This window comes from Bombus bifarius, unplaced genomic scaffold, assembly GCF_011952205.1.
Source record: "Bombus bifarius isolate JDL3187 unplaced genomic scaffold, Bbif_JDL3187 scf7180000008176, whole genome shotgun sequence".
Taxonomy (NCBI): Eukaryota; Metazoa; Arthropoda; class Insecta; order Hymenoptera; family Apidae; genus Bombus; species Bombus bifarius.
In genome coordinates this window covers 1,759,128-1,775,683 of record NW_022884493.1, presented here as the reverse complement: position 1 = coordinate 1,775,683, position 16,556 = coordinate 1,759,128, and the positions used below count along the sequence as shown (strand labels likewise).

Here is a 16,556-nt window from a genome sequence, read left to right as displayed (position 1 = left end):
CTCACTTCCGGTCCCTCGTTCTCGTTCCGATATTAAAAATGTACACCACCATGCAGTTTCCTCCTACTTCTGATACGCTGGTTAATTAATTACACTCGATGCTAATATTCTGCTGAAGCTACATCCAACCTTTCTGCCGCTTATTCAGCGTCTCTCGAGAATTTCGTTCTCGCGCGTTAAAGCGGACGAGCGCATGTTACTTTTTAACACGTTTACAGAAAACGTTTACGGCTCGTTTAACAGCTCCAGCTAACGGTGTTTTCGATTTATTCTGTTCATTTTTTATGTTTTACTTGTAATTAGCGGCAATACCTTTTTGCTAGTGTTTTTGAAGCGATTCAACTGTATTGGATTCAAGCGTTGAATCTAAGCACAGAGGCGGAGCTATATTTTCTTTAAAGTCCTTAGAGATAAAAAAAAGTTTCAACGATGCATGTCCTATATTTCTCTATCGTGTATTTTTATAGATACATTCATTTATAATGCTTCTTGTATAAATCAATTCCATCGGTTATGCTTTGCAGGAACACGAATGCACGAAGAAAACAAAAATGAAGGTAACGTGGAAATATAGGACATTTCATTTATTCTTGCTCTCTTATATTTTTATCCGTCTATAACTATCGTTAAAAATATCCGCCCAGTTGTATGGCAAAATACGCAAAATATTCATCGTTTATCGTGATAATAATTTTGACAATATTCTAAATTATACTAAATATACTAAATTGTTACTAAATGAACAAGCTACACTTTGCGCAAATTTAAAGCTTGAAAACGGTATATGTAGCGATAAATAATATACTTTGTTAGAAAATTTGCTGAATACATTGCGTTGACTTGCTTATTACACTTAACAAGCGACTAATTATTAATCTCTGCTGGAAAATTCTATCGTTTTTTGCGCATCTTGTTGGGCTTGCGGAATGCGTTAATGTTTTCGTTAGTTTGTGGTAATACATTATATACATTATATTTCGATCTTACAACTTTGACAAAAATTAAAGTATCGTAATGAATGAAAAACTGAAATAATACTTGAAATTAACACGTTCACTGCAACGATAAACCATCGATAAACCACAACGCTAAACATTTTGAAATTACTGAAATATTTTATAAATTTCATGAACGAACAAACGTTCAACAATAAGAATTGTTTGGATAACATTGTCAGAAAAATGTTCGCTATTACCATATAGTATTTAGGCAAGAAATTAAATATTACGATGTAATATATTTCAATCTGTTGCGACTTTCAAGGTAAAATATATAAAATTCGCGCGATACCCAACGTTTAAATAATAACAAACTTTCATCGAAGCATATTAACAGAAACGGGTCATAAATATATCGTCCTGTATTTACAGAATGTCTGAAAATGAAAAGAACATAATTCTACTACACACTCGCAACATAACGATATTTCTCACAAAACATATGCCCTGAGCGTATATTTTAAACTATTTTATGGTGCTGTTTTTTTTTATTTTTCTCTTTTCTCTTTTTTTTCCGTAAAACTCGCCTTTAAAACGAAATACGCTGTACAAACGCGGATTCAAGATTAAAACTAAAGCTACTGCCTGCTACATGATTTAGATAGGACCAGCCTGCAAGCGTGTGCTCGGCAAAAGATATTTGCCATCATAATACGTCAAAAGAGAGCGAGCAGAGGAAGCGATAGTTCAAGTCGGTGTCCTAAAAGCTGTAGCACGATATCAAGTTGAAATAAGAGGAACGACGACGAAGAAATGTAAATGTAAATATTAATACAGGGAGTCGGATACTGTATGGTGGCTAAGAGAGCCGAAGGGAGACTTCCTCCGGGAGTCTACCTTCCCTCGCCTGTTTCGTCCGTTCAAATATTTAATGGATTCGGCTACATCTACTCCTCGATTTTCTATATACAGTGGAGTAGCTGCGCTGTGTGTGGACGATGACTTCGCAGTTCAATTTATACGGCCATGTATTCGTGAGACGTGCAACCTTTTACAGGTGTTCGTTTGAACAATCGTTTTATCGTCAAAGGTTACCAATGAGGTTGTTCACTCGATTCACTGTCCATTGACGTACCGTGAGTCACAGAAATATTCATACTACACACATGTATCAATTTTAAGCTTCAAATTATCGTTGCTATTATTTCGAAACGTAAAAATTTATTGATACGAATGATGTAATTTATTTCTGTTGAAATAAAATTCAGTAGAACGATAGTCGCAATATTCGCAATTCATCGTTAAGTATGGTCGGATCATAACGTATCCGTAACAGGTTAGATTACTTAAATGTAGGATATTTAGTTTCGCTTTGTATTCTGCCCGTACTTGTATATGGCTTTTATCGTTTGAGTATAGTATACGAAATAAAGTTAAGCGTTCTAACTGAAGCCTTTGCGATAATCTAGAATCCGGTGATACTAGTCGAAGCTTAAATAAATGTTAACTATTACCGAAGAATTAAAGTTTCTCACGGGACGATTGGATTCTACAAGAGTAAAGTATTTACGCTGCAGTATAAAACAGCTCTTCCTAAATTGAACTAGAAGAAAAGAAAAACAATCGTTACAGTTTACAATAAATACTTAGCAGCGGAATGAAATGCGGAAATTAAAGAATGTCTACAACGAATAAAGTGGATGGGTTTCTGAAGGAAAGCACTTCTTCCTACGGCGGAAGAGTTGTTTCTTCAGTTCAAAAAATAAATAACGATAATAACGAATAACAGAGTAATTTGAAAATATTTGAATGATCACGACAGATTAAACGAACATTTTGAAAGTTACAGTTTTCTATCTCCTTAAGGAAATTCCATTGATAGTGATCGCATACTTTGATTCTTTAAAAAAGTGTGACACATCTCTGAACAATTTTACGAATATAGTCTTACTTACGGTATAATCTATATAGTTGTTACTTTTACAAACAGGCTACGTGTAAAGTACGGTATAAATATAAAAATTGGTATCAGATGCAGAGCCCTTGTTCGATACAAAACTATCTTCTATAATACTATGCGAACTATGCATACAACTTAGAAACCTTCTGCATTTTACGGCCTGATCTTTACCTTTGGATGGGCTGACGCGAAAATGCAAAAATGGGATATAACATACATACGCGCATACAAATTCGAATATTCAACGATTGCAATAAATCGAATTTGATCGTAGGTCGAGTACAAAAAATGTCTTTAAAAAACACGATTCAGTGTAAAGCAACGTAACGATTTAACGTTTTTTTAACTTTTCTGTGTCTATCATCGCACATTTACGTTACGATAGATAGGACAGTTTGACGCGCGAATTGAAATCGAAGCGAAGCCATAGAATCCGATAAGGAAAAAATAGATTGACCATTAATTATTTGCCGATCGACACTGATCAACCTCTGGATGTGTTCCGCGAGATTTCACGCAGTTAATTAATTTCGCCTGTATAATTAAACTTCCGTCTCGCTGCACACGTGTTCCCCTCGGTTCGAATAAATAAGAAGACACCTGAATTCGAAAGCAATTTAACATTTCGCAATCGTCCGTGCGAAGAACGTCGTCATCACGTTCGAATAATAACGATAAAATTTCTGTAGTATGTTCGCTTTTTTGATAATACATTCGTAATACAAACATATTAGAAACGTATTAGAAACATTGCGCATACATAGAAGAAAATAGATAACGTGCCTGCGTCTTAATATATGGATCAAGTACACGGCAAGCAAAGAAATTTCTACCAGTCGTTTCTGCTATAATCAGTAGAATAACGAGAGTGAAGTTTATCCACGCATCCGGTAGCGATAGATGAAAAATCAGGATATTTTCCGCGGTTATATCCTGCTAGAGGATAAATTTCAGGTTCGAAGCTCGGCAGAATGAACAGAAAAGGGGGGAAAAAGCAAAGAGGATACTGAGACGCGCTTCGCAGGATTTGACGGAATTAATTAACCCCGTGGTATAATTAAAGTCCCGTTTCGTCGGCAGGGAACGTTGCTACACCATGAAAGTTAAACTGACGAAGATCAAATCGTGAATCCTAGTTGCAAACTGTGCATGGTGCCCGTGCAGTGGTACAGTGAGTGAGAAACAAGCAGAGAAAGAGCGAGAGAGAAAGTGAGGGAAGAGAAGAGAGAAACGGTCGGATAAAGGGAAAGGATGGAAGAGAGGAAGACAGAAAAGGGAAACAGCAAAGGACAGAGGGAAGGTTGAGGAAGAAGGGGATTTAATGGCTATAGAGAGAGAAAAGATCTTTAATTAAATTCTACCATTCTACCATTTTCAAACTGCTATGCGTTTCTCATCGAAACGCCGATAGAAAATCGAAGATTCGATGAAAGCGTTGTGAGAAAAAACCCATTTCCCTGCCGATAGTTACGGACGTATCTAATTGAGAACAAAATGCGTCTCGTAATAACATTTTTGGCTGCAATTCAAAAATCTTATATCGTACCTAGATGATCCGATTACGATGTTTATTTTGTTCTTGTAATTCATCTGCCGTCAGCTTCTACCTCCGTCTTTACTTGCGAAATTTTCGCCCCAAGTCGTTTCAAGGTCGTCGAGTGCGTTTTAATCTCAGCTTTTCAATTAAAAAATTAAACAAAAAGCGAGTCCTTCTGACTAAAACAAAATGTTGTATCATAAAATGCTGTATCATAGCCTAATTTCCCGCCTGAGATACATCAACTTTCTATTAACTAGGATCCGCTATAACTCGAAAACAAAACTAAGCAGGACATATGTCTATAGGAACTTTTTTTATTATTTAGATGTGCAGAGACCGTTGCCAAAACCGTTGCAGAGACCGTTGAGACAACCTGTATATGCTACATATTATAATTTTATTATTTATACTAAGAATATTATCTATGCGAAAGTTAATAAATGTATGTATGTATATCTTTATAGTACTTCTATATGTGTACTTTATCGACATTTGTTTCATTGATGTTTTTCAACCGTTCAAAGCTTTCTTTTCCATTTTAACCATTTTAAAAGGAATAGTAGAAGAGACCTTAGTTTTACCCAGATAACCCGTTCTTTGTGTCTCCCCTACGCCATATATCAAAAACACAATTAAAACGCAGGCAATCGTACGTTCCCCTATTCGGATACTTTGGCGATTCTGATAGCGCATCACGGCCGGTTGGCCATCCAAACGTGTGATTTACACTTACCGCGATTTACAGGGCGTACGCGCGTCGTGTATTACCCAGTGATTCGTCGTTGGCCGTTTGCGTATTCGGCGTCGCACCCCTAAGCGGGCGCAGGCGCGAGTCTCGCGGCGCCTTCAATTTACCGAGCGACGTCCGTCAGTTGCGCTCCGACGCCGACGACGCTGTGATCGCTTCTCCTGTGCTTTGATACTTCTCCTTCGTGTCTCGTCGATCACGTAACCATGTGATCGTCGCTCTCCTCGATATTCATCCGACCATGGATGATCCATAATAATCGAGCGTAACGTCTCTTTGCTATATATAATACGTTTTAATGGCTTACGAAATCTAAAGTTTAGTAGCTTAGGAGAAATGCAATTTTAAAAATAAAATAGTTGTTCGTAAAAGAGTTTGAAAAACTTTCCAATCAAACACGTGGAAAGGTTACATCGAACGATGATTTTGTGCATTGAAAGAATATGGATGATGTTTGTCGTCGTTTGCGCAAAAGATGAACAGAACTTTTCCACGCTTGCTGTCACGTGTATAACGTGAAACGGAAATAAGAAACGGAATAAAAGTGGTACGTTTTGCGCGTATGATTACGTCGGTGCGTGATGTTATTATGTGAGACAATGCGGTGGGGTGATGGATCGTGTGATCTGTTGCGATGCAAGTTTTTCGTTCTTTTGGTTCTCGTTGGCTGCAGCGATGGATACTTGAACATTTTTATCAGCCAGGCTCAGGTTATGAAACTGTTGGGTAAGTAGCCACCTATTTTTAATTTAAACAGTTCGTTGAAAAATCAGTTACTTTGAAAAGGCAAAGAAACAGAGGATAACAGGCTTCCTTTTATTTAAATTTCTCGTTGCAAATTTACTTCGTACGCTTGCTATTGCTAATGCTCAATTTTATTCTATCTTGAAATGTTTCTTTTTCTTTTTTCTTCCCAATAAATATTTTTCTCTTTGTAGATATATATTATCGTGTATCGTTTCAAAGCTGAGAAGCTTCTTTTTCGCTCAAGATTTTAATTATTTAACATTTGGAATAAATCTTAACCGCCTTTAAACAAATATGTAAACGAATGTTCTTAAAACTTAAGATGTAAGCTATATGTCACAACTACGTGTTCACGAATTTCGTTATAATTTTCAATTGTCTTATCGCTACGTTAGCCGAAAACCTAGCAACGATACGTTTGAGTGGTACACGTTCAAACTGCATATTTTTCTTTAAATAGATAGTTTTGAAAATATAATTTAAAAAGTAGAGCCACTATTCTATATATCTATTTTTTTATATTACGTCCATTCTGTGCACTATTGTGCAAGAGCTAGATAAGAAACGAATAAAGAAATATGCACATAGAAATATGTTATGCTGTAAGCGGAGGGTGAAAAGTCCTCTCGAAAAGTTATTTTCTACAAATGTCCGGTCCTCTAATTAGAACTTTCAATTAAGACGAAAGTGAAACAACGTGCCTGCTCGTTATGGGACGAATTTAAAAACACAAGAGGACTCGATGGTAGTTTGAAGAAATCTTGCGTTCGCGGCGGCCGTTAACGGATCTCGTTGCAAGTGTAACGTTTTGTCATCGTCGAAAGCGAAAGAAAGAGCGGCGGAATGGATGAGGAGATGAGCGTGACAAATTAAATGCAAGCATTCTATCGACGTAGCGGCGACCATATGGTCGAAAGAACCGCGAACTCTCAATTAACTTGCCATCGATGCTGCTTCGGCAAAATCTATAGAGATAAACTAAAACTACGTTCGCAATGGGTGTGTATCGTGAACTTTTAATTAGAATCGTTGCCCGACCGTTCGGTAACGAGTCACGACCGCGTATGATTATCGAATTAACGATAAGCTTGATGAACGATGCTGAATTTAGCAGTGCGCGAATTTAACATTGCCTTAATCGCATCGAATCCTCCTGGTCCGGCATTTTTAATGGAGTGCCAAGCAGCGTCGGAAAAAATGTCATAAACTCGTTTACAATCAGGAGTGAAATAATCCTGTGTGAAAGACTGAATTGAAATTATGGGATTGGGTTCACCTTGCCGGGTTTTGTCGTATAACTGTATCTTTTTAAAGAATAGTTTAGCCTAGATTATAACACATCGATGTGAAACACGATGTCGTAATAATACTTTTGATATTTTCGCCGCAGATCTTAATTAAAATCGTAGAAAGTGAATCCAAATACGGAAACCCAATTATTAATTCTAACGGATCTAAGTAGGTTTCTATTCGATAAAAAACGGGTTTTCTGTTTTAAATCAATGTTATCGTTGTATCTAATACTTATATAGAAATATATATAATTATAAACACATTTTGACGATGTTCATTGCACGATTACTACTACGAAACCGAAATCAATGCAACTGTAGAAGAAGGAAATATATCGATCGAGTTATTTCTTACCTTGATCGGATACTTTAATTTCTATTTAAAACAAACTATATTTTTATTGCGTGAGAGACGACAAAGTAATTTGTTAAAGTTATTTCGCGATCCTATTTGTATCGAAAGAAAAATTTATTACGAGATGAATAATTTTCCGAAACTTAACTTTGTTCGTAACAAATCATCGTTACGTAACGTTTCATTGTGACGTTGTTTAAATTTCAAACGTTAAATTGCATTTGAATTGGAAAATTTATCGTTTCCTTATTTTTCTGCGGCAGTTTGATTTACGACGCCGTTCGTAGAACATACGTTCCAGCCATTTTCCTTCAATTTAAGACCATTCCAAACCGCGTTTCCCACGCTTTCTTTGAAGTGCAGCTAAATCGCACTAGGAGTCGGCGAGCTGCGTGGAATACACGGTGGGATCTGCGGTAGGAGGCGTTCGTTTTTGATGGTCAGCTACGCACACACACAGCAGAGACCTGTGTACCGTGCCGCACGTACTTAGTCTCTATTCCATTCGATATCACTTTACGGTTCCATGATTCATACGCCTCTATCTGGCTGAACGTAGCGAGCCTATGTACACACAGCTTGGACGCGTCACTTTTCTGCTAGCGGAAAAGAGGAAAAAGTGGAATAGCTGTATTTACGAGCGAGCAGCCGCTCGTGACTCTTCGAAAATCGAGCCAATCCCAGTGTCGCGTCGCTCAAAATGGCTCCATCGCTCATTTCTGGTGTCAATGGTCTTACGGTCGGATATCTGTGTGCTTCTCCACGGTTTTGCGTTAACACCGATACGTCGTTATCCAACGGTTAATAGAGGCAGTAGGATGCAGATCGAAACGAGTGCTACGAATTTGAGCCTGCCTGACTGATATCGTTGAGCCATACGTGATATCAGGTAAATTATGCAAAATTGCTGCCAAGTTCTTCGGGTTCTTTCGTATTTAAGTTTTGAATTAAAAACGAAGATAACATCTCCATACTTCGCAAAGCACGTTGATAAAGATATTCTTTTTTATTTGATAACGTCGTTGTTCCCGAAACATAGTCGTTTTGCGCAAAGTCCGTATTACGTCGTGGAAAATCAAGAAAATAACCGAGGCAAGAGAAACTGTTGTTTCGTCCTTCCGTAGTTAGAAAATTTGTCGACCCTCGCCAAGTCTTCGTCTTCTCGAAACAATTTCCCTTGAAAGAAAAAAAGGAAAGTCACCTCTTACTCGAATCTACGACGTTGAACGTCTCAAGTTGTTCGAAGCTACGTTGGCATCGACCAAGGTATTCAGGTGTCTTGAATACTTGGCTCAAACTTATCAGTCGTCGGCTCGACGAAAGTACGCCCGCACCACAGCTCCTACGGAGCATAAAACCGTGGGCTGTCACCTTGAAAAATGTCTGATACGGGACGATGCAACTTTAAACCGTTAGTCTTCGTCGACTGGTTAGCCGTGGTGCAAGGATCTCGAAACATCGGCGAACGAAACGACGTGTAACCATGGTGCCGCTACGTCGTCGGAAAGAATGGTGGCTTTAGAGTCGATTTCTCAGCCAGCTAAGCACCCGTGGAACCTAACGGACGACGTAATCCTCGTCAGATCTTGGATCCTTCCGGCCCTCGTCCCCTCTTCCACTTGACCTCCGTAAACGTGCAAGCTGCGGAGAGAAGAAAGAGAAAGGGTTGATCGCGTCGTGCGAGTTGCGACCCACCGGGGGCGCGTTTAGTCGCCCGAGCTCTCGAAAGTCACTTAACTTAGATTGCACGAACGAAATGACTTTAGTTTCCCCGGAAAACTTCGTTTCGCTGGCGGAGCATTGCTCGAAAGCACCGAAAAAAGAAGGTAAAAGGGAAGACGAGCAAGAATGCACGGTGACAGAGAGCGAAAGGTAACCGGAGAGAGGGCGGCGAAGTAGTAGCATCGACGAACAAAGCGCGAGTGGAAGAGAGACAGACGTACGCAGACAGAAGATTCGCTGTAGCCTGAAGCAGACAGCCCTGCTCGAGCACGGAAATACAAGTACATCATTGGCTGACGCCTCTCATCGTGCGAACTCGGCACGTATTCCGGAGAAAGTTTCAAACATTTATACAGGCTACGCCTGCCGTTCGATGGAGGACTTGCAGCGTACTGTGGTTATACAGATGGAGCACAAGGACTATTGCGAAGCTAGTTAGAGAATCGAAAAAGTAAGTTTTCAACTGTGAAACGGGCACAAGCGTGGAAACGCCACCGAATTGGAAGTTACTCGCCGGATGTTCCGTGTTAAACGGATACCTTATTGCAAGTATTTCACAATTATTTTAAGGTGAACGAAACTGAACGAAATTTTAGGGTGAATTGAACTACGGCCATGAAACGAGATCTTTGCTACTTAAGAACGCGGAGATTCTACATCTTTTATATTATACTCCTTAAATATTTTTAGGTAAAATTATAATATTGCGGAAGCAGCGAAATATTTTTTAAATATTTTGAAACTCTTAATGCACAGATTTAATATAGAGATTTTGTTCATGGTCGAACCGACGCTTCGTGATAGCCTTCGTAATAGCCTTCCAAATTACGCATGTTTTACGCATTTTTATTTGTAATTTATAACAATTTCTTATTTATTAACAAGATACCTAATGTTTTCTCGACAAGAAGTTTCTGGTGTCGTTACGAAAAAGAACGCACTGCCGTTTCCACGATTCGAAAATTATTCAAACTTTTCTCATCTAAACTACATTGTAATGAATGAAGTTGAAATCTATCAGTGCCAAACCCAGCGAATACGGCGGACGGGAAATTATGTTCCCCTGCGATTCCAATATCTTTTTTGCATTACTATCGCTGCATGTAGTACCATGTTATCACAGATATATGGATAGGAGGATATTTTTCCGATTCATTGGGAATACCTGCTTTATTTTTTGTCGATGCAGATGAAATTTGCATTTATCGCTACTTGAAACAAATAGGCAACCTTTAAACGTGTGTGGTTTCCCAAATAATATAATAAAGCAATAACTTAGTAAATGAAATACTTTAGAATAATTGCTATAGAAACGTCTGAATAGCATTTTCAAATCCGTTTAGAGTTTTATGCTGCTTTCTTCTATTTATGCAATAACTTCTGCGATAATTTATAACTTATTATAACTAATAACTAGCCGCTATAAATACGTTAGTAGTGAATTACTTCGCACATATTCTATAACGTGCTTCTTAACATTAAACTTTTACGTGTTTTTTATAATATCGATCGATCGGATATCGTATCGTTGACCGATAACTACGTTTCATTTTCGATGAATAATAATAATATGCCTTTACAAACTGAAATTGCATTTACATACATACATAATATGCTTTTACATACACACATAATATGTCTTTATGTACATAGATTGTGTCATAAAATCTTTTCCATAATCGGTTAAAAATACGTATTTTAACGAAAAACTATTTGCCTGTTCTTTGTCAATTAGATACTTTTGGCAGAAATTTTCTTTCAGATAGTATTTCTAAAAGAAATTACACTATTTCAACATTTGTAATATTTGCAGAGAGAAATATTTTTCATCAACCTGATATAACGTATATAACACAAATTGATACAACATTATTATAAATGTTTATTTGAATTATCTTCGACACGAATATGTGTGAGTAAGATCGGCGAGTAATTGGAATTTCTCAAGTATCCATTAACACGATCACACGATTACTTTTTAATTAATCATAAAAACGAGTAATAACGCTTCTATCGAAAGAATTTCCTTTCGAAATTTTTAACGTATTAAACGTATGTACGTTCACACGCATGATCATACATACGTTTATTTATGCATTTAACAAATATTATTGCAAGAAAGTCATATCGTGTATTGATTAAATGTTCGACAATATACACATGCTCTTGAAATATCTTTTATGTTCGTAATTTCGTAAATATATATTACACATTAAAGTGTCGAACACTTTCGACGCATTTCATCGGTTACCGATCGAACAAATATTTTTCAGCGATTAATCGAAATTGGACAAAAGGGATTCCTACGTGTATGGTATATCCGGATGGCGCACGCGGTTGAACGTCCACCGTGAAGATAAGCTAGCGGCGAATAAAAAATATTGCGCGTAGAGAGGACGCAATAGCGAAATTTTATGGTCGCGTTTAAAATTCGTGGTCAAACAATTTTTAATTAAATCGCCGACGTGGATTAAGCCGCCGCGAAGGTATATACCCGTTTATGCCGGGCAGAAATATTTTCCCAGACGGTACAACCTCTGTGACGGTCGACTTGCGCGTGGCATTCAACCTTTTGGCAAATTATTCGCTGACTAAAGCTCGCTGCGCGTCCGGAGAAACAGCCGGTCGAACACTTTCAAATTACCGGGTCCTGGAATTGATTTTTAATTTGCTCCCAGACACGGCGGTGCGTGCAGCGCAATCGGTTTCAGTGTGTTTGCTTCGTCTGGACCGCGAAACAAACCGACCGACAAACAGTCGGCAGCGTGTTCATTCTCGTTGACTGTCGGGGCAAGCTCGTAAAACAACTCCCGTTGATATTTCGCTACGACCTCTGTCAGTGGAAACGACAAGGGGAAAATCACTTATTCCAGAAGAACGCGTTTGTTGGAAAATCGTGCGACAGTTCTTACTCTCTGAAAGTGTTCCGCAAACTCCTATACGCGAACATTGTTCGCACAGACGCTTTTCCAAAGTCATTTTCCAATTTTAAATGTGATTTTTTTTTATGGAAATTAAGGAAATCAATTTTCTTGTTTCATTATCTCAAATGTAACGTATAAATTAGTATTCTAGGGTTACTAACGACCGATTGACACAGATTTTTGTACCGATAATAATAAATTTATCGTGCGTATTTAATTATTGATTGTTGAAAGTAAAGGGAGAAGAAAAAGAAGAAGAAGAAGAAGAAGAAGAAGCCAGCGAAGCAGAAAAAAGTACATATTGTTCTGAAAAATAAGTTTATGTACGTGCTATTTCGTCTTGTTCCTTTCGTATGATTTTCTATTCATGTCACACGTTCGGAATGTAGCAACGTGTTTCAAGAAACGAAGTTAGTATTTCCAATGATACAATATTATTTTAAATTGAGAGTAAGAGAAATAAACACGATACCGTCTGACAATTAATATAATAAAGTTTTGCAATATCTTGCAAACGACGAGTTTGTTCGATTATTTTAATGTTTTTATTCGAGAACGCGTGACTCTATTTTAATGGTAAAACGTAAGTTGTTTTTTTTTTTTTTTTTTTGGTGTATCGTCTGATTTGGAACAAAGCAGAACGGTCTGGAATCGTTCAATATTTTGGCCTTTCTTACTATCGAATATTATTAACTATGTGAGGCATACCGTGTCAATTTTATAACGAATTGACCAACTTTCTGTATAATGTACACGTAGTTTCGCTGCTATTCCAAACTCGGCAAGTTTAACCCCTTTGAACAGTAGACGGAACATTAAATGGAAAGCCACCTATGATGGATGTTGCTTTCTATACAAGTGACTGATTTATACAGTAGTGGTCAAGAAATCCGTTCAATTAAAGTAAACGTAAAACACAAAAAACGTTTTCCTCAAAGATCCAACTTTTACCTTTTCGGTTGTTCATACGGTTGTAAATCATCTACGCGTAACTTACACTTGCCATTGATGTCACTTTTGGTATCGGAAGATTTAAACAACTTACAAAATCTTCGTGCCATGCGGAAACTGTGACTAACATTGAACGAAAAATTGAGTGGAAGCCTTTTCTTCTGCGTATTTGTGATTGAAGCGAAGCTCGATGAAAACTTGTATAAAAATGTACAGAAAATTAGTATAAAAAAAAGAATGGAAGAACGAATAAATGCACATCTTTTATTAACGCTGACCATGCGGAAAACGCAAAGTCCATATGAAATATGCGGCTCGATGCCAAGGGATTAAAAATTCAATCGTAAAACACGATGGAAATTAATACAACGTTTTATTTTCCGATATTTCATTTGTTTATGTTAAACGTATTTAAAGGGATAAATGATAAAAAGTTCGTTATGGCAAAAGTTTGTCAAATCGTTTGCTCGTGTGGCCGATTTTGAATTTCTCAGACTCAAGCGTTAAACTATTTCATCTAGTATTTTGAGTACAAGTATTTGGAAAAATGCTCAAAGTATTCCGATCGATAGTTCCGTATAAGGTTCTTGAGGTTTGATGTTCGCAACGTTCAATGCAACAAAATCTCGAGCTGTTCGTCGTTCCCAAAATTTTTGTCCCGAGTTTATGTGCCGAACAATTCTTTGAAATCCAGTAACTTGATTTTCACTCGCTAAAATCATTTTTACGATTTTCACGACCTTTGCCTAACTTTACCTAAATTCAGGATAAAGAGAATATATATGGACGTTTGACTGACATTTGTTCCGTATTTACTACGACAATTGAGAATCGACTAAGAATAAACTACTAATGTTTCTATATCGTATATATCTGTGCCATGTTTGGTCGCATGGTTTTTACGTAGAAGCGACCAACGATAGACGATATACTCGATTCCAGGAGCAATTACCTTTTTGCGTCGCCTTCGCGGTGTCTTCCCAATGTCCATTTCGTTCGCCGTGATCGAGATAAATGTCGATCGATGGAGTTTGAGAGAAGGACTGAACGTCAGGTTGTTCGTACCTATCGTTCTTGAACGATACTGGACGAACGATAGACTTAGGAATTCGATTCTCAATCGACGACGTGAATGTGTCGAAGGGATGATTAATCATTCGGTGTGTTACAAAAATATTGGTAAAAAGAGTTCCTCGTCGGTGGATGAGCGGGTGCGGGGAGGTGAATAGAAGCGCGACGTTTCGGCCCTATCAATTTCCACAAGTACACAGGGCTGCAAGGAACGTTAGCCAAATTGCAGCAGTTTGCCGACGGGTAGATCCGGCCAGACGATAACGTAAACCGCCATGGTTTATGGCTGAGCGATCTGCCGTGTCTCGTGTTTGTGCACACGCACGGTTGAATGCGTACGAATACGCGTTTGTACCTGTAGATTCACATATTCCGTCGATATGTGCATAAATACAGGACATACGTAGACGCAAGTGCAAATACATTATGTATTGATACAGCCGCTGGCTCGGTGGAGCCGCGCGATTGATTCGCGTACACACGGGATACGTTGTCGTCTTAAATAAGCTACGAGGAATCTGGAGGTAAAGATTTACGGTTTACCCCGAGCACTGCGGTCGACTAAGAATTATCGTTACTAAGTATATCGTACATTGGCACTTTGTTTTCGTATTATCGTACACTGTACGTAGTATAATAAACGAAAATATTTAACTACCTATTTATATGGATATTATATTACGCGTTTACGATAGTTGGTAATTGACTGAAAATAAAGCAAAGAACGTGTAATTTCCTCACTTCCGATAATTCGTTTCGGTTATCGGACAACTACTTGGGATAAATAATTTAATCCTATTAAGTTCAATCATATTAATGTAGTTATTTATTACCGTTATTCAATCACAATTATATCGGATTTAATCTACGATATTGTCACGTTTACATGCATTTGGAATAATTCATGTAATAATACCAGATTTCTAATTAACTGTCTGTCGTAAAGTGCCATCCCATTAAACATAATATGTACAATTAAGTACGAGTATTCTCCGACAGTTTCAGCATAAAAATGGAATCTTTGTTGGAGAAGATAAAATTTCATAGAGTCTGTGTTAATAGTAGGTTCCCATATTATTATTGCTTATTACGTTAAGGGTCCGTTCAATTTACGTCGAATTATGTATAAAATTTTATATCGAATAGTTTATTGTAATTATAGCTTATGTTTTTTTAACGGAGCAAAGAAACAGCGTTGGTATTTAAGCCGTTAAAGGAATAATAAAGATTCAAAGTATTCGGAATGAATGACACGAAATAACCGATTTCCGGTAATTCATTGTGAACGATGCACGAATATAGGAGAAAAAATTACGGGTACCGAGAGTGTTCGTTTATTCTTGCGGTGAAATAATTGATCGATAATACAGCTTATCGACGGTGTTCGATGGAATTTGTCGAAAGTTAGATTCAGCTTGATACAATTTCAAAACGTAAATAGCTTAAATTGTACGTTAATTATAATTAATTATTTAAGAATATAAGTATCAATTGAAAGGTACCTGACTTGGAACGTAAAATATCTTACAAGTCATTTATTTCTGCTTTACTCGTTTGATATTTTTATTTAACCTACGTTACCCAATTTACGTTGATATTGTATTCGTATTTGCACGTTTGAAAGTACTATATGGCATCTAATACTATCGTTACATCGCGAACACACTACTCTATATAAAGAAATAGCTATGTATCAGGATACGTAGACTGCAAATATTGAACAGCTGCTCACAGCGGTCACCAGATGCTGCAAGTAAGTATCGACGACCAAGATACCGTTAAGTAGTCATCGAAGCGTTCGAGTTTCCCCGATGCAGATAGATAGAGGCAAGGTTACACCAATTATCCGATTCCTTTAGTACGTTCGTTTAGTTTGGAAATTACTTAACCAGTAAAACGCAATAGTTAATCTCCATCTATTAAATGTTGTATCCGATCATGTTGTATAGAATCAGTTTGTGCGTTTCGTTACGTAACACATTTCCAGACAGTCAATTTTCAGTCCAACTATTCTATCATCATACGCTACCATCTTCGTCCATCCGTTGGTATTCTATTATAAAGCACATTTTAGAAGAATATAGATTTAGAAAAATATCGTACTCTATGCGATAAAATATTAGATTTGTATGGCCATAAACATTGATATTTTCTTACATCGCCTGTTCAAAAGATGACAACGTACGAGATTTGCGTACTAATTTCTCAAAGGAATACGAATATCGTGAGTTTTTACAGTTGAGACCATACATTCCAAAACGTGATAAATTCACCATCTATCAAAAATATTAATTTTTTGTAACCTTTT

At 37.4% G+C, this 16,556-nt stretch overlaps 1 protein-coding gene across 1 annotated transcript in view; it reads left to right on the top strand.

Annotated features, from left to right (window-relative positions):
- The first annotated feature begins 5,578 nt into the window (after positions 1 to 5,578).
- Positions 5,579 to 16,556, top strand: part of LOC117209455 (tyrosine-protein kinase Drl) — a 99,500-nt gene continuing 88,522 nt past the window's right edge. The window contains exon 1 of the mRNA XM_033451530.1: positions 5,579 to 5,912. Within this exon, the coding sequence (XP_033307421.1) occupies positions 5,768 to 5,912 (145 nt within the window). The 5' untranslated portion in view covers positions 5,579 to 5,767. The remainder of the gene's footprint in view (positions 5,913 to 16,556) is intronic.